This window comes from Staurois parvus, unplaced genomic scaffold (assembly GCF_062004578.1).
Source record: "Staurois parvus isolate SC_StPar_1 unplaced genomic scaffold, SC_StPar_1.0 ptg000074l, whole genome shotgun sequence".
In the NCBI taxonomy this organism is placed as follows: domain Eukaryota; kingdom Metazoa; phylum Chordata; class Amphibia; order Anura; family Ranidae; genus Staurois; species Staurois parvus.
The window spans coordinates 2,292,430-2,316,064 of record NW_028317870.1 but is presented as its reverse complement, the minus strand read 5'-3'; the positions used below and the strand labels follow the sequence as shown (position 1 = coordinate 2,316,064).

Sequence of the window (23,635 nt, the reverse complement as noted above, 5' to 3'; positions counted from 1 at the left end):
AAAGCTCTATTTGTGTGAAAAAAGGACAAACATTTCATTTGGGTACAGTGTTGCATGACCAAGTAATTATCATTCAAATTGTGAGAGCGCTGAAAGCTGAAAAGTAGTTTGGGCAGGAAGTGGGTAAAAGTGCCCTGTACTGAGGTGGTTAAAAACAAAAAGCATAAATGTAGCCACTGTCTCCCAAATCCTCCCAGAGGAGTGGAAGGAGGGGAAAGAGAAGGGGGAACAACGCCGCCCCACTAGCCTCCAAGTATAACCACTTCACGGTACCACCAGGGTGATGGGTGGACATTCCAAGTTCAATTTGGTTTCTATAAGAATACTTAGATGATAGTGAGAAAAATTGAATAATAAATAATGACATAGTGCACAAAGTGATGAAATTGGGCAATATCACTCTTATAGGAACAAAAAAAATGCTTACGGTTTACTTTTGTTCCTACAGCAATGTATAATTATAATGATATATCTATTATAGGCAGCATGCTCAATTTAGGCACCTCTGAAGAAGAGATTGTTTGTTTGTGGTCTCGAAACGCATCCAGTGCCTGCATGATTTGCATTTCATCTACCTGTGCATTCATTTTAACAGATATGTAATGTATAACCACCATATTTTGTATATCTATGTGAATTTTAATATTTTGTGTAAAATAAAATATGGTTCTGTAAAAGTTTCTAAAAATTTAGTGCTCTGTTTGTGCCTTAAAAATCCCACAAAAGGAGGGTTTTCCATGTATGTTTTATAAGGGATGATAGCACCTCTTGTTACCACACCCGCTGTTTCTCATTTTTCTGAAATGGGTACATTTCTTAACCACCTCCCGCCCGCCATATAGTCCAATGACGGGCGCAAGGTGGTTTTCTCATTCTGAGAGGTAGTCATATGACGTCCTCCCATTCTCACCGCTCATGATGATCAGTGTAGCCCCAGCAGTGCTACCTGTCAAAGTTTGTCAGTGCCTTGCGCCTATCAGTGCCACATCAATGCCACATATCAGTGCATACCAGTGCACATCAATGCCACATATCAGTGCCCATCTGAGCTGCCTTTCAGTGTCATCCATCAGTGCCACCTATCAATGCCAATCAGTGCCAGTCAGTGCCGCCTATCAATGCCAGTCAGTACCGCCTAACAGTGCCAGTCAGTACCGCCTAACTGTGCCATGTATCAGTGCTGCCTTTCAGTGCCCATCAGTGATGCCTGTCAATGCCCATCAGTGCCACCTACCAGTGCCTCCTCATCAGTGCCACCTATCAGTGTCCATCAGTGCAGCCTATCAGTGCCCATCACTGCAACCTCATTAGCGCACATCAGTGAAGGAGAAAAATCACTTATTTACAAAATTTTATAACAAAAACTAAGAAAAAACTTGGTTTTTTTCAAAATTTTCAGTGGTTTTTGGTTTGTTTAAGAAAAAATAAAAAACCCAGAGGTGATTAAATACCACCAAAAGAAAGCTCGATCTGTCACAAAAAAATGATAAAAATTTCATATGGGTACAGTGTTGCATGACCGTGCAATTGTCATTCAAAGTGCGACAGCGCTGAAAACTGGAAATTGGCCTGGGCAGGAAGGGGGTATAAGTGCCCAGTAGGCAAGTGGTTAAAAAAAAAAAAGTTTGAGTAAAACGACAGGAGTCAGTATTCAGTCAATACTATTAAAGGCTACCATCCTGGAGGCGACTAAGGCAAATTTGTAAGAGAAGAAAAAAATGCTATGGTTTACGAAAGAGGTAAGTAGTTTAGTAACAGAAAAAACATCAGCATGTAGGAGATTCAAAGTTTCTTCACAGTAAGAGTTAAAAATAAGCTGTATGTGTTGCTAAATGTACACACTAAAAATGGCTTTTAATGATTATAGGTAATAATAAATTATTTATCCAGGTTATCCGATTTGCCTTGGGATATGGAAGGATTTTTTCCCCGTCAGAGCAAATTGGACAATGTATAATACGTGTTAATTGCCTTTCTCTGAATCAACCCTAGGTTTAGAGTTAGGTCCCTTTCAGTCCGATGGAGTCCACCTGTCTGTTTTCAGACGGACCAGATCACATCACACCCTCCATTTAGCTCTATGCAATGGCAAGTGTAAACTGACCGTCCATTTTCACCCGCCTGCCTACAATCCGATTCGGCAAAAACAAAAGGAAGGGGATCTGTTCCACTCCATCTGGGTGATTGATTCATTTTTTCATTTGGTTGGACTTTTTTTTTTCTTTTCTTACAGCCTTACTAACCATGTAACGTTATGAAGACCACTTGACTGTAAATACTGGAACACTGTTCTGAGAACAGATTAGAACAGAGCTAAACATTTTGGTAGATACAGATTTTTTTATTTTCAAGAAAGCGCAATCTGCTTACTAACACCAAAGCCTCACCCTTAAGATGGCCATAGATTACTTTTTTTTTTCAGCCAACAAAAAAGTACTCCTCTAGCCATCATTTGACAAAAGTAAATCTAATGATTGACTTCTGTGGAACAGACACGACTACACATGGATTGAAATTTGGCTGGTCCCTGCTGAAGTGGATGAATTTCAATCCATTTATGGTCCAGATCACTTGTGCTACATGATAAAAGAAATATAATGGTGTTTGGCAGCTTTTCTGCATCCGGTCCTACATGGATTGTAGTGACCAAGGGACCCTCAAATTAAGGAGTTCTTCAGTAAAATATTGAGACATATGCTTGCGACCTAAAGCTGAAAAGAACTGTAGTCATACGAAGACAGTAAAGTAATAAAAAAAATTAAACAAATACTTGGCAAAATATCTTAAAATTTGCCTATTCAAGTTTTCAAAGAGTCAGCAACCTGCCGTCCATTCTATTTAAATGATGTGGCAATATCCATAGCAGGCCATTTAGAAAAACAAATGACATAGGCAAAAAGAGTTTTTTGTATATTTGAATGGACCAAGAAAAATCCTAACCATGGCAGAGGTCTGATCTGCAGCTACAAAATCATTTAATGAGGTAATTGCCAATAAAGCAGGTTCTAGCAGTTACTGGTTGTATAATTTCATGAACTTTTTCTTTAATTGCCAATTAAACCATTACATTTTAATTAGACTTTAATTTTATTTGTATGACTTTGATCAAACTCTGATCATGATCATTTAGGAATCATTTATGCTGAAATCCAGTAAACAAGACTGAACAAGACTCTTACTGGGAAGAAGGGGGCAAAATATTGCAGTTTATGAAGTTCAGGCACTTGCTAATGCCTGCTATTATGCTAATATGAGGTCCTGCTAATTCCACACCTTGCTTGTCTTTTTTTTTTTTTCGTGGCCTCATTTCTATTGACCAGCGAATGATGGGAGTCAGGAATGTGTGGAGCAAGGTTTAACAGCAAGAGCTTTACACTTCCTGGTCAGAGCACAATATACCTTTATCCAGGTATGTGTAGGTAACTCTAGGTGCCTGCTTACCTAATAGACATTATATGGTACAAGTAAAATAATGACCCCTTTTAGGAATTCTTTGATCAGATTCCTTATGTCTACAGTAAATGTATTTCAAAATTATAATTTTTTTTCCTTTTAGGCTCTTCTACTGTAGATCTGCTCATTTACCAGACTCTTAGCTACACTATTGATCATTTGGAGGATCTCTGTGTATCTGACTATTTACTTAAAATTTGTGGCTTGGAAGAGTTCTTACAGAAGTGAGTATCTTAGTGGTCCATCATGTATGTTTCATTCCTTACCCTCATTGAAGGAAAACTATTGAATAGTACAAGTTACTACTGCTGAACTGTTCCCAATTGTCCAGTTGTTTTTGCTTCATTACTTTCTTAGTCATTCTCAAGGATGAGAAGGCAGGCAGTGAAATCTGTGTGAAGGCACAGCATTCTCTCTGCCTTATTGTTTCTGGTCAGTGATTCAAAGTATTGAATTTAAATACAACTAAAGGCAAAACATTTTTTTTTTTACCTTTTAATTTTGGATAGAGCGGAGAGGGATTAGAATACCTATCAGGTTTTAATTGCGGTCTGTGCCCCTGTTAGGAAGATTTACTCTCTATATTTGTCCTGTATATCATTATGAACGAAAGTGAAAGTAAATGAAAATCCCAAATTTTAGGATGTCCTAAGAACAGGTATAGTGGGGAAATCTTCCAATGGGGACACTAATTCTGGTAACCCTGGTGACAACCAGAGAGTCTCTCACCTTAGAGGGCTTCTCTCTCATGTCCTGTTTTGGCTATGGGACAGGAAGGGAGGGTAATCTCCCCAATGAGACACAGATGGCAAGAATAAACCTTACAGGGGTTTATAACCCTTCCTTACTCTATTTAAAATGGGAGAAAAAGTGTTGCCTTTTAGTTCTATTTCAACTTCAAGTCATCCTAGCAAATGAGGCAATAAAAAACCTTGCACGCTACGTAAAGCTAAACTGCAGAGGCAGATATAAAATATACAGTTAGCTGTGCTTACAGAGCTGCAATGGATGTCAGAATACAATAGGCACAGGAGGACATTTGTTCATCTGCGCTGTATAGTAGATGAAGGAATCTTCTTTTTTTTTCTGTTGGTTCGGCCTGTTTGAAATCGTATAACATTTTAAAGGTCAGGGCTCCTCCTTCGCTAGGAGAGGCATGCTGCCAAGCGGGAGCAGCGTATGTGTAGGCACACTAGCAACTTTGTGTTTTGTGTTCTGGCTTGTCAGGCTAGAAAGACAGGCAACCTGGCCAGGCCATCACCTGAGAGTTGTGAAAATCTGTAGGGAAGCAAACTGAAGGGGCTAAATTATAAAATAATCTGTGATAATCCAAAATAATGACATTCTAATAAAGCAAAATCCACCATCAAGTGCACAAGTCTCTCTGCAAATTATAAAGTGATATAAAGGTTATTGTTCTTCCACTCCCATATGAATAAAAAACCCACTATCCCAGTGCTGTAAATTTTCTTATATATTAAAAATCACAAGGAACCCTCCTGTTGGTGCTTAAGCCCATTATCCCAGTGCTGTAGCCTTCCTAATTGTATAGCAAAATTGTATAAAAACAAACTGGGATGCTTCACAAAAAAATTTCAAATATAATGTAATGGAGACCCAGAATGGGTACCTCAAATATTACACAAAAATGTGATGCTGCCGACTCACTAAATGCAATTCAAGAAGTGGTGTCCTCCGAACCGTATAATATGTAGTAAGAAAAAAGAGAAACCAGTGGAAAGAGATCCACTGGCGTAGAAGTTCCAATGAGGACAAACAGCGGCTAGACAAAAGGCAAAATTTTATTACAAAGTCAAAATCAAAAATTCACTAACAAAAATTGTATGACACCTCCACCTCACATAGACAGATATGTTGTCATGCAAGAAGACAGCCCATGCTCTGGGATCCTGGCTCCCCTGACATGCACTTACAAAAAAGGATGGAAATGATGTAGATGGAAAATTGAAGAAATCGGTAATGAAAAGGGACAGGATAGAGATCAAGAAAAATAGGACAAAAAGGGACACAGTCTAAGAATGAATGCAATCATAGCAATGATAAATAATGACATAGATAATAAATAGATATGGTTGTCAATATAGCTGAGGCATCAATGACATGAATAATGGATGAAAATTGCAGGTAATGGGACCAATCTGGGAGATCCCTAACGCAATGCATAGCAAGTCTAGGATGGAATAATGGAGAAACTGTGATGAGTCTCTGGTTAAATAGATACCATCAGCCACAGAGTGTGGAGTAAACAGTCCTCATGTGTACATGGTATATTACAATCGACAGAGCATTAAGCTGATGACAGCTAGAGATACTCTCACCATATCCAATATTCCTGCTGAATGATGATGGGTCCACAACTAGGACTTCATTCCTGGTGGTCCGGTGTCTGCTTCTAATGTATATAAGGGTTCCTCCTGGTTTAGGGGTCTCCTAGATTGGTCCCATCACCTGCTACCTCCATATTTCCTTATATTGATGTGTCATATCCATCAATTATAGGGTTTTCTCCACAACAGTTGTTGGGACAGGAATAACGATCTGTATTCATATTGTCATTTTTACATTGACAAGTGCACCAATCAGGTGCTATTAATATGCCCTGGTATTGGGTGAATATATTCAGTGTGTGTTTAAATTGGCAGTTGGAACAGTACCTATTGTATGATCTGTTTTAACAGATTGAAATCTATGGACAATCATATGATCTGTGTCGGGCACCATTTTGAACTCTGACAATTTTCATCCAATATTCATACTATATTCATGTCATTGATGCCTCAACTATCAATCTATTTGTGTCACAGCAACGTACCGAAGTAATCCACTCCCTGCTTTTCCACACCATATATAGCACCCACTGTGGTGCAGAGTATTCCTCGATATGAGGTTACTTTCAAGATGGGAGAATTAGGCAGGTTGAAGAGATCTCCACCCTAACTGGGGTGTTATCGATCCATCTATTATTCATGCCACATAGCAACATCATACATGGCCTTAAGCTATATTGACATCCATATCTATTTATTATCTATGTCATTATTTATTATTGCTATTCATTCTTAGACTGTGTCCCTTTTTGTCCTATTTTTCTTGATCTCATTCCTGTCCCTTTTCATTACTGATTTGTTCAATTTTCCATCTACATTATTTCCGTCCTTTTTTGTGAGTGCACGTGTGCATGTCAGGGGAGCCGGGATCCCGGAGCGTGGGCTGTCTTCTTGCATGACAACGTTGTCTTTTTATCTGTCTATGTGAGGTGTCATACAATTTTTGTTAGTGAATTTTTGATTTTGACTTTGTAATAAAATTTTGCCTTTTGTCTAGCCGCTGTTTGTCCTCATTGGAGCCTTCCTAATTGTGCATCACAACAAGTATGTGTTTTTAGGTGGACCCTCACCTTCATATGTTAACCTTCAAATTATAATAGGTCAAGATCCCTCACAAAAGTAGTATATCCATACTGGTGTAACCTCTCTAAACCTTTGTGAGTTGTTCCTGGACTGCACGCTGTGGGGGCAGCTTTTAATGTTGCTTCAAATCCTGGATCCTGGCTGGGCTGCTGACCTTGGCATCGTGTTGGTACGCTGCAAGGCGCTATACAGGTCTAGGGCCATGGTCCATGTCTTTGGAACTCGTTCCCTGAAGAACCCTTTGGGGGTATGCCTACCATGTTGGGCAAAACCTGGACTTCATACAGAATACAGTCTAGTGTCATGCACAGGTAAGACAGGGTTACCCTGTATATTTGACTGTTACTGTGTAAATCGGTGCTGCATTTGGAATGTATTAACTTCAGTGCTAACTTTTCAAATTTGGTGCCATAATTCAACCACCTCTACCTAGAGCCCTTATAAGTTACTCAGGAAGTAATTTTACCCCAGTCTCTGCATCGAATTCTAGTTATATTTTAAGCACACAACAAGCAACCTACCTGCAAAAAGCTACATTTTCAGTGTCCATGTTACAGTTACATGGACAATGAACAGCTTTATTACAGCCATCTCTGTCCAAGGCTACGAGTCCCTTCTCCAGCTCCTCCGTCTCTACCTGAGTCAGATCCCAATATGTCTGCCCTAGACGAGACAGACAAAGAAGGGAATGAGAATGATATGGAAGCAGTGTTAGAGGAGGCTGCAACCTATTTGCTAATGTTGATACGCTCAGTGCTGCTGTGTGCAGAAGCCTAGACATTGTAGAACTTGATTCTCTTCCATCTCACCATGCCCCTTTGGGTACAAAGAGACTTGCAAAATCTGTAAGACATTACCTGTTCATGAACAAATCTAATGTGCAATCTATTGCTATTGGATCACACCAGAAAAGATTTTTACTTCTCCAAAAATCTTTGCCGAACTCTATCCATTGGAAAAGAATATTACTGAAAGTTTGTCCTGTCCCTGTATTTGATCCTGCTGTCTCAGTCATAAGCAAACATCTCGCTGTACGACTTAAGGATGTTCCTTCTTTGATAGATTCTGCAGGTATAAAGTTTGAGAAGCTCCTAAATGCTTTTTACTCTTGCAGGCCTAGGCCTGCAAGCAGCTCTCTGCAATTTTAGTATGTCAAAAACTGCAGCAAACTGATCTAGGGCAATGAACAACCAACGTGATCCTGTATTCCAGGACTGTGATTTTACCAGTGCATATACAGCAATTACCTTGAGCTCTGCTGTTTTGTGTGGATGCCCTAGAACATGGGATGACACAGTTTCAAGAATGGCTCTTGCCTCCATTCATATGCACAGAATCTTTTATCCAAAAGCCTGGGCAGCTGAAGCTGCCTGCAAAGAGCTCCTCACTTGTATGCCCTTTCAAAGCAGATGTCTTTTTGGAGAGGCTATTGACCAATTCTTCAAAGACCTCACAGGAGGGAAGGTTTTTCTTGCACAGGGAAAGATTTGAAAACCCCCCTCCTCTGGAGCCTCTACCTCCTGAAAACACAGTGCACCTAACCGATCTGCCCACGCTTTAGCTTCACAACCTAAGTTCAGCCTTTCCTTTTAGTGCAAAACTTGAGCCACAGAGCCTACCAAGTCTTTCCCAAAGCCCTCTCCCCAATGAAGGGATGCCCTTACTACTAATAGTGGGGGACGTCTGATTCAGTTTGCCTCTCTCTGAATCGGACATCCCAGACCTGTGGGTTTATTCAGTGGCTTCAAAGAGATACAAAATAGAATCCAAAACTCTACCCCGCCCCGACTTTATTTTCTCAAATCAACCAAAAATTGTCCAAGGAAAGTCATATTTGCAAGATACCGTGAACGATCTCTTGTCCCATGTAGTAGATGTGCTAGTACCCCCACAAGACAAGTTCAAAGGTTTCTATTCAAACCTCCAATGGGGTTATTCATCCTTTTCTGGACTTCAAATGCCTCAACAAATACCTTCAGATTCCAAAATATCACACGATATCTGAGAGGATCATCCAGGATGCTTATCTGCATATTCCGATTTATCCAGCTCATCGGCTTTTCCTGTGCTTTGCAGTAACAAGCAGGCATTTGCAGTCACACTGCCTTTCTGCCTACTTCAAGAGTATTTACAAAGGTCCTGGCACCTTTTTCTTACTGCTCTCAGAACTCTGGGCATCAAAGTCATGGGTTATCTTGACTGCCTTTTCCTGAAGGACTTCGCTTCACCTTAATTACAGTACCTGGGACTGGTCCTGGACACATTCCAAGCAAAAGTCTCTTTCCAGAGAAGAAAGTTCTCTCTCAAAGCTCACTTTCGAGAATTAAGGTCAAAGAGACATGCCACAATGATATTTTCCATGAGAGTCCTAGACCTCATGGTAGTTCCCATCAAGGCTGTACCATTCACCCAATTTCATTTGAGACTTCTAAAGCACAACATCTTGTTAACCTGGAACAAGCACACTCTTTCTGTTGATCTACCCATGAGCCTACAGCCAGCCAAGCATGGAACTTGGAGCATCTCCAACCCAACCTTAGCAATAGGGAAAGCTTTCCTTCTTTATCACTGGAAAATTATAACCGCTGTCAGTCTTCAGGCTGTGGAGGAGTATTCCATACTCTCAGGGTCCAGGGAATATGGTCAACAGTGGAAGCCAAGCTCCCCTTCTCAGTAGTGGACAACTGAAAAGGGGCAAAGAAATTTATCTTTACTGCCTGGATGTAATCAGAGCAATAAAGGTCTATGTGAAAGCAACAGCTATTGTCTGAAAGCCAGATTCCCTATTTGTCCTGTGCTCAGGATATTGCAAGAGGCATCCTTTTTCCAAATCCACCATTGCTTGATGCATTAGATAGCTGATTGCTAAAGCTTGAATTCTCAAGAACAAATCACCTCCTCCTCATTTACACACTCATTCCACCAGATCAGAGGGAATTTCCTAGGCATTCTGTCACCAGGATTCTGTAGTCCAGCTTTTTAAGGCCACTACCTGGTCCGCTGTTCTGTCTTTTTTTTTTTTTTTTGCCAGGTGGAAGTCCATACTGCTGCGGATGCAGGTTTCGGCTACAAGGTTCTTACAGTGATATTCTGATATTAGGTCTGTTGACCTGTACTAGATGATTAGCAAAAGAGGAATTTTGATTTTTCCTTATTTCATATCTTGAAGTACAGTATAAGACACAGTCCACACTCCCTTCCATTGAATCAACCAGCTTCTAAGACTTCTCGATTTACAACCACATACTCAAGCTGCTTTATTAGAAAAATTCTGATGAAGCACTGGCCTTGGTTGCAATCTCACATGCTGATAAGTAAATTATTTTCCTCCTACTAATCCCTACTACTACTTAGGCATGCAACCTCAAGTCACCATTTGGTACACAGCCATTCCCAGAAAAAGAAATCTAAAGCTTGTCAGAAACTTGACACTTTTAAATGCAGTGGTTGCACTGTGTGTAGATTTGTAGAGGATAGCTGCTCAAATGTACCCGCCCTCTGAAGACCCTCACACCTCTGAAGGGCGATCAAAATTTGAAAAAAAAAATTGAATAAATTGAGTACAGTAATCATAAATACATATAAGAAACCATGATATGTGGTCAAATTAACCTAAAATTTAATGCATTATCTATGAGCCCTATGAAGACCATCACACCTTTGAAGAGTGATCGAGGTTGAGGATAGGTCAAATCTCAATGTGCAAAAAATCACCTTAAATATACATAAACGTTTGTAGAAAATTTTCAAAAACTAAAAAAACCATAACAAAACTTCCATATAGACCTAAACCATAGTCCATAAGTATGAGAAGAAAATTCCACAATCAATGGTATTATTGTAGACAATGCTGTAAAGGCAAATAAACTTGCTTCAACTGATTGCCAGAGTGCACACCACTACCAAAGTAACGAATGGAGGCTTACCAGAAATAAAGACCCCTTAATTACAGGAAATTTTAGGTTAATTTGACCACATATCATGGTTTCTTATATGTATTTATGATTATTGTACTCATTCAATTTATTCAATTATTTTTTTTCAAATTTTGATCACCCTTCAGAGGTGTGAGGGTCTTCATAGGGCATATTTATGCACTTATTTAGTTTCAACTATTACAGTGCTTTATTTTCAATTTTTGATCGCTTTTCAGAGGTGTGAAGGTCTCTATAGTGCTCACAAAGTTTTAAGGGTTCACCTAGCGCAGCATCCATTTGCATTAGCCTTTTAAAAGATGATATCCTCATATACTTGCAGCTCTGTGACTTCAGCCGATTGGAGATTTGCAGGGTGATGGTGCAGGGGAGCCGCCACTGCGAGCAGGAGAGGAGCTTTGGGCGGCCTCGTGGTCGGGCACCATCTTGACCGCTGTCCCGGAGCCAGCTGAGTGCAGTGTGAAGATGGTTTGGAGCTCGCTTGCCCGTGCTCCGCCACCTCCGGGTGGGTGGGAAGAGGTGCGCCGTTTAGGAGGCATAGATGGGGGAAGGCAGGAGACCGCTGCTGTATAGTATTTACTGTCCTGGGTGGCAAGAGCGCAACACTCAGACATCCTCACACCATGCCACCCAGGCCACGCCCCCTCCTTCCATGTCCTTTCAATATCTGTCATTATTTCACTTACTCTTGTGGACTAGTAGACTATCTACATTTATACCATATTCCATCATTCTGTGAGCGCTGGATATGCTTGTCATTGTGATTGTGTGTACCATTAAAGGAGAAATTAACTTAGAGGTGATCTATTCTGTGTGCACTGGATATAGTGCACTTATTTTGTGATTATCACTTGTTTAGTTTTAATAAACAGAAATTTGGAGTTTTACATATCGCGCAATGAGGTTTCCCATGGTTCATGAATGAGAAATGCTCTGTCCACTCTTGTGGTAGGTCTCAAGTTTTTGGTGCCCACTGTCCCAATTCCCTTGTAAACAACTGTACAACTCTTGGTTCATGAAAATAAATGCTGTGTCCTTAAACTCTGAAAAAGGGATTTTATGACAAGCTGAATTTCAGACAGAAAAAAAGGGATTCTTGTACTTAAGTCCTTGGTTACACTGGTGCTAGTACTTCGTGCACTCCTTTTTGAAGTTCAGGTGCGACTTGCATACACATCTGTACATGAAGTTGCACAGATGTCTTCCAAGTCGCCGCCGAATTCATGTGAAGATGCGCGATTTCAAAGTCTGATTCGGTGTAACTCTACATTAAATAATATCTTTTAAAGTATCTTTAAGGGATATCTCTTGTACAATTATCCTATAAATCTCCCCACACTTCCCCAGGGCTTTGTATTCAACTATGTATTATGTTGACAGATCCCTGGAAACTCTTGAACAGACTCAAAAAATATCCTGTGCTTGTATGGACAAAATCCCATTCACATATACGGAGAAGCTGCCTATAATGTGATCCAATGATAGATGGCCTTCCATGTGCTTGAACCCTAAAGGACTATTTTTTACAAAAGTAAAGTACTCCATAAAGTGCATGTCTACTTTAAAAATGTTTGCTCTGGTTTTTTACTCCAGCCATTCTTGTCTTTCTTGTCTTTAGTATTAAGAAGCCCATACACTAGTCTTTTTTTTTTTTTTTTCATTCATCTACAGAGTTGAACAAAAAAAAGACTTCATTCTATGTGGATTGGTGAATCGTCATCGCTGAACTATTGTATTCTGAAAGCTGAGAGCCGTCAGAATACACTGATCAGCACTACCAACTATAGCAGGTGGTGCTGATTGAACAGAAATTTTCCAGTGGGGCAGTTGTACAGTAATCAATCGGTAGATCAACTTCTGTACAAACACCCTGCTTGTACATGGCTAGAAATTTAGCCAGTCTCCGCTGAACCGGCCAAATTTCGATCCATGTATGGCAGGCTTTAGTGAACATTTTACTACAATACACAATTTTATATTCTTTTGAATTTCTCCAATTTCTTTTTGGTCTTCTATGTAATTTCATATGAAGTAACCAACCACTTGGAAGTCATGAATACATCCAGCAATGCAGAAAATTTAACACCGATGTCCGACTGCAGTTGATTAAAAAAGAGGATGTTCGGGCAGATCTTGCAAGAACAGTAAGTTCTTTTCACTTGATATATCTTGGATTATATTATGTACGCCATATCTTCTAGGCACAAAGGTGCCTGTAAATTTGGCACACCATGCAGAATAGTTTGATACTTTAATAAACTTGGATGTATCTGTAACTTTAGTACCTGTATAAACATTTTATTTATTAATGCACAGTGAAATGTATTTTTGTAAATGCATGCAGTGGAAGTTCTTGAATTCGACTTGGTATCAGCCTCTTGCAGACCCCTGTCCAACAGAGAATAATCCAGGAGAGGGAGGGGCAGTCAGGTATGCTGTGTGCTGATGTTTTGAAACAAAATGCTGATAAGAGGTTGGAGGAGAGATAAAACCAGCAAAGCTGTCCTTAAATTACTCTGTTAATTTTTTTTTTTTGTTTTGTGATTAGTCAGCAAAAAAAAAAAGGATCCTCCATCCAACCACACAATTGAGGTGGATGGAGGAATTCTCACCACCCAAACATTGAATTTTGACAGTGGGCTGGGGACTTTCCACTGTCAGAATATACTGACCAAGTGACTGTAGCCCATTGGATTTACATTTTGTAGCGCTTTTTCATCTGCAGCTTTGGTTAACCACTCTTCTGCACTGGGATTTGTTGGAAGCATATAAACACTGGTGATGTGCACCCTGCCAATCATAATATAAAGCCATTTTTTTGTTGCAGGCATTATTAGTACAGCAAAGTTTTCTTCTGTCATTTTCTCTGGAGCATTGCAGGAACAAAACATATGGACAATTGAAAGTCAATAAGTTGTTTTTCTCCTCTCTTGTGCCAAACTTTATGTGCACAGTTTACTGTAGATGCTACACTAATCCCTTTATGATTATCTACAGTGGATATAAAAAGTCTACACACCCGTGTTAAAATGTCAGGTGTTTGTGATGTAAAAAATTTGACAAAAACTGAAATCTTTTTTTTTTTTGGGGGGGGGGGGGGGGGGGAATAAACATAAAAAACTAAAATAATGTGGTTGCATAAGTGTGCACACCCTCTTATAACTGTGGAGGTAGCTGTGTTCAGAATTACGCATTCACAGTCAAAATCATGTAAAATAGTGTCCACGTTATTCAGTCAGTCCACACGTGCCATCATTTAAAGTGCCTCTGATTAACCCCAAATAAAGTTCAACTGTTCTGGTAGGTCTTTCCAGACATTTTCTTAGTCGTATCCTACAGCAAAAGCCATGGTCCGCAGAGAGCTTCCAAAGCATCAGAGGGATCTCATTGTTAAAAGGTATCAGTCAAGAGAAGGGTACAAAAGCATTTCGAAGGCATTATATATACCATGGAACACAGTAAAGACAGTCATCATCAAGTGGAGAAAATATGGCACAACAGTGACATTACCAAGAACTGGATGTCCCTCCAAAATTGATGAAAAGACAAGAAGAAAACTGGTTTGGGAGGCTGCCAAGAGGCCTACAGCAACATTAAAGGAGCTGCAGCTGGCAAGTACTGGCTGTGTGGTACATGTGACAACAATCTCCCATATTCTTCATATGTCTGGGCTATGGGGTAGAGTGGCAAGACGGAAGTATTTTCTTATGTAGAAAAACTTCAAGCCCAGCTAAATTTTGCAAAAACACATCTGCAGTCTCCCAAAAGTATGTGGGAAAATGTCTTATGGTCTGATGAAACTAAGATTGAACTTTTTGGCCATAGTTCCAACAAATATGTTTGCTGCAAAAACAACACTGCACATCACCAAAAGAACACCATACCCACGGTGAAGCATGGTGGTGGCAGCATTGTGCTTTGGGGCTGTTTTTCTTCAGCTGGAACTGAGGCCTTAGTCAAGGTAGAGGGAATTATGAGCAGTTCCAATACCAGTCGATATTGGCACAAAACCTTCAGGCTTCTGCTAGAAAGCTGAACATGAAGAGGAACTTCATCTTTCAGCATGATAACGACCCAAAGTTTACATCCAAATCAACAAAGGAATGGCTTCACCAGAAGATTAAAGTTTTGGAATGGCCCAGCCAGAGCCCAGACCTGAGTCTGATCAAAAATCTGTGGGGTGTTCTGAAGAGGGCTGTGCACAGGAGATGCCCTTGCAATCTGAGAGATCTAGAGTGTTTTCGCAAGGAAGAGTGGGCAAATATTGGCAAGTCAAGATGTGCCATGCTGATACTCCTACCCAAAAAGACTGAGTGCAGTAATAAAATCAAAAGGTTCTTCAACAAAGTATTAGTTTAAGGATGTACACACTTATGCAACATATTATTTTAGTATTTATATATTTTATTTTTTACTGCCCTCCATGTAAAAAAATTTCAGTTCAACTGTGTTGTACAGTTTGTAGGTTACATTAAAGGTGGAAAAAGTTCTGAAATGATTTAGCTTTTTTTACATCACAGAAACCTGACATTTTAACAGGGGGGTGTAGAATTTTATATGCACTGTGTTTGTTTATAGGGCATTTTATATGTGACCTGAAATTTAAAGCGGTTGTAAAGGTATAGGGTTTTTTACCTTACTGCTGTCTGTGCGTTAAGGCGAAAAAACCTTCTGAATGCAGCTTCCCCCACAGCCCCCCAAATACATACCTGACCCTGATCCAGTGATGTGCATCAGAGCCAATGCTCTCTCACTTGCCATTGGCTCCCGCTGCTATCAATTAGAACTGGTGACGCGGGGGCAGGTCCGAGCTTGGGAGCAAGCAGACATGAGGTACACAAGTGGCTTTCTGTGGTGGCATTTGGGGGGGGGGGAGGGGAGCCAGGAGCGCCAGCAGGGGACCCGAGGACTGAGGCTGCTCTGTGCAAAATGATTGCACAGAGCAGGTAAGTATGATGTGGTTGTTTGAATTAACCACTTGCCCTCCAGAGGATTCACACCCCTTCTGACCAGGCCATTTTTTGCATTATGGCGCTGCGTTACTTTAACTGACAATTGCATGGTTATGCAACGCTGCACCCAAATGAAATATATGTCTTTTGTTTCCCATGAATAGAGCTTTCTTTCGGTGGTAATTGATCGCTTGTGTGTTTATTTTTTGCAGTATAAAAAAAAGCGCAATTTTGAGAAAAAAATATTTTGGACTTTTTGCTATTAAACATGTCCAGTAAAAAAAATGTTAAAAAATCTAATTTTGTCATGAATTTAGGCCAAAATGTATTCTGCTACGTCTTTGCTAAAATAAAAAATCCCAATACGTGTAAATTAATTGGTTTAAGTGAAAGTTATAGCATTTACAAATGGCGATATATATACTGGGCTTTTTTTTTTTCTTATTTTTAATAGTAATGGTGGCAATAAGCGACTTCTAGCACGACTGTGGCGGGCGAGTAATCACCAGCCGAGACCCGGTGACTGACAGCCGCGAATGGCGGCATAGGTAGGGTGCGCGCGTGCCTCGCGCTCACCCCTTGCCCAGAAATGCAAGATCATGTGTATATATACACGTGATTTTGTGCACAGCTGTCGCCCTGTAACATTATTTCTGCTATGGGGCAGAGCTAGAGCGGTTAAAAAAAAAGCCTTTACAATCACTTTAACCACCGCCCGCCATATAGTCCAATGACGGGTGCAAGGTGGTTCTCTTGTTCTGATAGGACATCATATGACGTCCTTCCATTCTCACCGTGCATGCGTGTCTCAGGAAGCGTGCAGCGCGGCGATCGGCGGTGCACCGATACACGGAAAGAGCCGAAGGTGTCGGCTTAGTCATGTGACCAGCTGTGTCCAATCACAGCTGATCACATGTAAACAGGGAAATGCCGGTTATCGGCATTTCTCTCCTCTTGAGCTGTCACGCTGAGAGCTCGAGAGGAGAGGAGAGTCGGTAATCGGCATTCCGCGGAGGGGACATGTACACTGATCATCAGGGCACTGATGATCAGTGTGGCCCCAGAAGTGCCACCTATCAGTGCCAGCTGTCAGTGCTGAACAGTGCCACCTGCCAGTGCCACATATCAGTGCCTACCAGTGCACATCAATGCCACATATCCGTGCCCATCTGAGCTGCCTTTCGGTGTCACCCATCAGTACCACCTATCAATGCCAATCGGTGCCCCCTAACAGTGCCAGTCAGTGCTGCCTATCAGTGCCATGTATCAGTGCTGCCTTTCCGTGCCCATCAGTGATGCCTGTCAATGCCTATCAGTGCCACCTACCAGTGCCTCCTCATCAGTGCCACCTATCAGTGTCCATCAGTGCATCTTATCAGTGACCATCACTGCAGCCTCATTCGCACACATCACTGAAGGAGAAAAATCACTTATTTACAAAAACTAAGAAAAAACGTGTTTTTTTTTTTTTCCAAATTTTCAGTGGTTTTTGGTTTAAGAAAAAATAAAAAACCCTGAGGTGATTAAATACCACCAAAATAAAGCTCTATCTGTCACAAAAAAATAATAAAAATTCATATGGGTACAGTGTTGCATGACTGCGCAATTGTCATTCAAAGTGTGACAGCGCTGAGAGCTGGAAATTAGCCTGGGCAGGAAGGGGGTATAAGTGCCCTGTAGGCTAGTTGTTAATCACTAGCATTTCAGCAATGTGTTCAGAAAACTGTAAATATATCTATATTACACATCTATGCATTAACACACTTAAACCTATTTTATCTTTATGTATATGTGAGAATGTATGTGTGCATGTGTGTATATTTATATAAAATATATTGCCAAAAGTATTGGGACACCCCTCCAAATCAATGGATTTAGGTGTTTCAATCACCTCCATGGCCACAGGTGTATAAAATAAAGTACCTAGGCATGCAGACTGCTTCTACAAACATTTGTGAAAGAATGGATCGCTCTCAGGAGCTCAGTGAATTCAAGTGTGGTACCGTGATAGGTTGCCACCTGAGCAATAAGTCCATCCGTGAAATTTCCTTGCTACTAAATAGTCCATGGTCAGCTGTTAGTGGTATTATAACAAAGTAGAAGCAACTGGGAACAACTGCAACTCAGCCACGAAGTGGTAGGCCACGTAAAATGACAGAGCGGGATCAGCGCATGCTGAAACATACAGTGCGCGGAAATTGCCAACTGTCTGCAGACTCAATAGCTAAATACCTCCAAACTTCATGTGGCCTTCAGATTAGCACAACAGCAGTGCATAGAGAGCTTCATGGAATGGGTTTCCATGGCTGAGCAGCTGCGTCCAAGCGCCACATCACCAAGTGCAATGCGTCGGATGCAGTGGTGTAAAGCACGCTGCCACTGGACTCTAGAGAAGTGGATACGTGTGTTCTCTGGAGTAACGAATCACACTTCTCTGTATGGCAATCCAATGAACGTGTCTGGGTTTGGTGGTTGCCAAGAGAATGGTACTTGCCTGACTGCATTGTGCCAAGTGTAAAGTTTTGTGGTGGGAAATTATGGTGTGGGGTTGTTTTTCAGGGTTTGGGATTGACCCCTTAGTTCTAGTGAAGGGAACTCTTAATGCATCAGCATACAAAGACATTTTGGACAATTTCATGCTCCCAACTTTGTGGGAACAGTTTGGGGATGTCCTCTTCCTATTCCAACATGACTGCGCATCAGTGCACTAAGCAAGGTCCATAAAGACATGGATGAGCGATTTTGGGGTGGAGGAACTTGACTGGCCTGCACAGTTCTGACCTCAACCGTATTAGAACACCTTTGGGATGAATTAGAACAGAGACTGCGAGCCAGGCCTTCTTGTTTGACATCAGTGCCTGACCTCACAAATGCGCTTCAGGAAGAATGGTCAAACATTCCCATAGATACACTCCTAAACCTTGTGGACAGCCTTCCCAGAAGAGTTGAAGCTGTTGTAGCTGCAAAGGGTAGGCCAACTCAATATTGAACCCTGCGGACTAAGACTGGGATGCCACTGAAGTTCATGTGTATGTAAAGGCAGGCGTCCCAATACTTTTGACAATATAGTGCATCTCAGATCAGGCCCCCTTAAAGCACCCTGCGATTACTTTGTTCTCTCTGCCCTTTTGACCCAACAGGGAAATCCCGTTAGATGATCTTTCCTACAATATGTAACTGGGTTTCTATCATTTCTGTCAGACACCTGAGTTAGCTGCTCTTTTGTAAGAAACCATTCTTCATTATTCACAAAGGTCAGGTAGTCTTAAAGTGATTCTAAAGGCTTAATTTAAATAACAAACGTGTATACTTACCTGCTGTGTGCAGTGGTTTTTCACATAGCAGCCCAGATCCTCCTCTTTTCAGGTCCCCTGCCGGCTCTCCTGGCTCCTTCCCTCTTGTAGGGTGCCCTGACAGCAAGCAGGTTGCTATGAGGGAACTCGATCAAGCATACTCCCCAGCTGCTGCTCCTTGTGTCCATTCTGTGTGTTTCAGCCAATGAGAAGAGGGGATCCCGGGATAGGCGATACTACAGTGCACATCACTGGACCGAGAGGGGGCTTAGGGGTGAGTATTAGGGGGGGCTTGCAAAGAGAAGGTTTTCTTGTTTTTGTTTTACCTTCATGCATAAAATGCATGAAGGTAAAAAAAACCTTGAGCCTTTACAACCACTTTAAGGCCAAGGCCATTAGACCATCTTTTCTTCCTAAGGTGGTATCAGTCTTCCACCTCAATAAGAGGCATAATCCTGCAATCCCTTGTTCCAAACCACCCAAAAGGAAATTACTCTTCACTGCCTGAACATAGAGCAATCAGATTCTATCTTAAGGCAACAACTTCTATCACAACGATGGACTGCCTATTCTTCCTGGCCTCAGGACCTCGCAAAGGACATCATGCTTCAAGTTCACTCTCTTTGATGGATGAGTCCTTGCCAGAGCTTACACTCTAAAGGACAAAACTCCCCGCATGCTTTTACATGGTCACTCCACTGGATTGGTGGGTGTTTCCTGGGCATTCTGGCACCAGGCCTCTGTTGCCCAGTTTTGCTAGGCTGCCACTATATCCTCTGTTCATACCTTTTCAAAGTTCTACTGGGTGAATATCTAATCTTCTTTAGATGCAGCTTTTAGCCACAGGGTTCTTGCAGCACCACTCTGAAGTTGGGTCTGTTGGTCCTTGCAGTCACTGGACCTTTTGGCGCAGTTCTGTTTTCTTAGTTTTTGCCCACTCTCCTCATTCATTGCTTGGGGATACCCCAGGGTCTATGGATATTTAGACTTCATCCTGTATTGAATGATTAAGATAAAAGCCATTTTGATTTGCCTGTACATTCCATATCTTGGAGTACAGAACACAGGACACCCTCCTTACTATTCCTGGGTTACTCTGCATCGCTCTCTACAAAACTTAGGATTTGTGGAGTGGGATAAAGATATAGGGGGAAGCCCAGGGGTGTGTCCTCAAAAGCTTTCCATTGTCCAATTATCTGAGGATATCAGCCTACAATCCAGGGACTATGAAACGTCTTCTGTACTGTACACCAAGATATGGAATTTTCAGGTAAGTCAAAATGCCTTTTTTATGGCCTCTACAGGAAAGTAATTCCGGTGTTTGGCTGTGGCTGAAAAAGGTAGACTATCAGTCTGCCCTGTTAGGGTGTGCAGCATGTTTAGTATATCCAGTATGTCTTTTTTGTACATCAATATAAGACATATAAGCGAAAGCTGCTTCTCCCACTGCCTCTGAGCATGACAAGGCTTTGCAGCTATTTCATTCCCAACCTTCCAGAGTGTGGGTACAGGTTTATGGACACCAGCTTTGTAGTCTCCACTCAAGTCCCCCCCAAGGACTCTGTTCATCCCTGGATGATGTTGTAATTAAGCTTATTGAGGCGTCTGTTTGTTTTGCGTGTTGACTCTTCATTATTACCTTAACAGTTTCTGGAGCCATATACTTTAATACATTGGCGCTTGATCTGCAGCTCCTGAGTGGCGGTTCCTGTGCCCAGACACCCACTGCACCTTTTTGGTAATAACTGCCTACCTACATCAGCGCCAGAAACTTTTCTGCCCCTTACCTTAAAGGGTTGTTTACGTTTTATTATTTTATTGCCTTTCCCTGCCTAAGGCTAAGGATTGCTGATCATTTGCTGTCATCAGAGCCTTCCCAAGCTCAGGGTGGATTGCCTAGAGGAGAGTTCAGGTGGGTTGAGGTGAAATGCAGAACTTGACCATTGGGTCTCCCCCTGTGCGGTGATTATCACCTCGTCAGAACGATTACTGTCCTACTTTACAAGATCCAAGCAGGTTTTTTACTTAGATCCCTCTCCCCCCTCGTGGCACCCCCTTTTTTGCATCCTATTACTTTAAAGGAGACACATTTGTTCTTTTTTTTCTCAGCTGTTGTGGGGCATATCCCTTTAAACACGTTTTTTCTTTTTCTTGTCATCCCTTGTTGCCTATCCAGGTTGGCTAGATATTTGCTTAAAGCACATGTGATATCAATATGTTTTTTGTTGTATGTGGATGAAGCTATAATTTATCTGGCTAGCTCCACACTCCCCCCTCCCCTCACTTAAATTGTCTCATCAGTAGTAAGTTAAGCCCCCCTCTTGGCTTTAAACTCAAAACCGTCCATTCCATTTGTGTACACAGGTCTCCTTTACGTGTCCTCCCCCCTTTCCTACAATATGCAGTAATCTCATATCCCCAAATCTCTGTTTGGTCACAACTGTTATTTAGCAGAGTCATATTACTGCTTTTGGTTTGCTGTTGCAGTTAGGTATAATCACCACCCTGGCTAGGGTACTACTAAACCTTTTTTACCATCCCCCTTTCTCTGTGACTTCCCCTATTTCTTGCCTTTGCCCCTCTGGTTCAACAGGGTACAAGGCAGGGATGCCCCTTGTCCCCTATCCTGGATGTTTATCCTGGTTTTGGAGCCTCTGACTGTGGCTTTCAGAGGACACTGGCACATCCAAGGGCTTGACCTTGTCGAGGACCACCACAGGTTGATGCTTTTCACTGACGACATTCTGTTGTATATCTCCTCACCCCATGTTTCTCTACCCAGTGTGTTCACAGGTCTTTCTGACTTTGGGTCTTTTCACACTTACATGTTAACAAATTTAAATCAAAAGCCCTTGACCTTTCCAGGACTCCAGAACAACTTGAGAGAATCTCTTGGCCTACCTTCCTATTGTACCTTGGCATTTGGCTGACCTCTCCCTGTAGTGGGTGAATTATTCCTTTCTACTCTGTGACTTGGCAAATCTCCTGGCCTCATGGACATCCCTACAGATCTCATGATTTGGCAGAATTCATTCTTTTATTTGGCAACACCATGGACCCAGACTTCCCACATATTTTATTTATTTTTATATCGCTGCATGCTGGTGGTCTAGCTGTGCCCAACCTTATGCTTATATAGCCACCCAAATCTCCCCCTCGTCCTTTTCCACACCATTGCCGAAATGCCTTTTTAGGTCCATTGGTTATAGCTGAATGTCCCCCTATACCCGTCCACATGATATGGACTCCTATTTGCCAGAGGCCTAAACTCTTATATCCCTCCCTCTTGCATTCTCTGCACCAATGGGACTAAAATACAGTGGCAACCTTCTCTTCCCCAGTTACCCTTTCTGCCTTCCTGGGGACCCCTCACTTTCCTCCAGCCTATGGTAACCTTGGGTCTTTCCACTGGTGGTGTGAGAGAGGGACTAGATATATTTACAATCTCCTTGCCATTTTCTGTACGCCACATTTATGGCTTCCTCCGATGCCTTGCAGCATTCAAAAACCGAAATCCACATCTAAAGAGACTGGTCTTGGACCTTTACTCTTCCCTTCTTGATTCTACCAGTTTTTGCAAACGTGCTTATGTAGAGAAATGGGAAAAGGATCTTCCTGCCTTACTAGACCAAGGTGTTTGGAATATGTTTAGGCTCTCTACTTCCAAATGCTCTTGCAATTTTCTTACCCAAGAAAACACCTGCAAAATTCTTTAGCATTGGTAAATGACACCCGATTACATTTTGAAATTTGTCCCCACTGCCTCCCCAATGGGCTTTCAGGGTTGTAACGAACGTGACACCCTCCTTCATATCTTGTGATTTTTCCCTAAAGCGACCTGATTCTGGCCATGTGCATACACCATCAGGTTGTTATGAATGTCTCACTTGCCTATAATCCCATGGAGGCTCTGCTATGTAAATCAATCCTGACCCTGACCAACAGTCAATATGGTCCACTAAAAGCTTACTTCCATACTTGAAGGCTCTCACACCAAATTCCTAAAGGTCTGGGATCCTTGGATAACCTATAATGCCCACCTGAATATATCATTCCCTGCTCTCAGTATGACCCCATCTACAGCCAACCGTTGGCATGCTTGGTTGCTGGCCCATGTGGGACCACTCTATAAACATAAATGGCACCCACATGTGGTGTGTTTTTCCACTATTGCAGTGCGATTTGGAATTGCGGCAGTATCGTGGCAATTCTGCCCGCGATCCGAAATTGCCAGATGTAAACGGGGCCTTACGGAGTTTTTCAGGTACCTCTAAATCAGAAAAACTTGCAATCTTAAAACTTTTACATTTGTATGTAAATAGAATGTTTTGTTTCTTTTCCCAGGTCAATGACATACAAAGTCCTTCTACTCTGAATCATCATGTGCATCTTCAAGAGAGACCTGTCAAGCAGACCATCACCAGGTACCAGATGAAAAGTAGAAATATGAAACATTTTACACCTAAACATGGTTCTTCTAGTAATGTGATAATTATGTTATCCTATTTAATATTCAAACCAATAAGCTATTGTGTTTCTCCCCCTTATTCTCAAAAGCCTCACCCCCGCAC

General features: G+C 41.6%; 1 protein-coding gene across 1 annotated transcript in view; it reads left to right on the top strand.

The window, feature by feature from the left end:
- The first annotated feature begins 3,339 nt into the window (after positions 1 to 3,339).
- The window catches only part of PIK3C2B (phosphatidylinositol-4-phosphate 3-kinase catalytic subunit type 2 beta), a 343,678-nt gene continuing 323,382 nt past the window's right edge, over positions 3,340 to 23,635 (top strand). Inside the window, exons 1-4 of the mRNA XM_089669402.1 lie at positions 3,340 to 3,409; positions 3,557 to 3,677; positions 12,852 to 12,963; positions 23,409 to 23,488. Of these exons, the coding sequence (XP_089525528.1) occupies positions 3,340 to 3,409; positions 3,557 to 3,677; positions 12,852 to 12,963; positions 23,409 to 23,488 (383 nt within the window). The remainder of the gene's footprint in view (positions 3,410 to 3,556; positions 3,678 to 12,851; positions 12,964 to 23,408; positions 23,489 to 23,635) is intronic.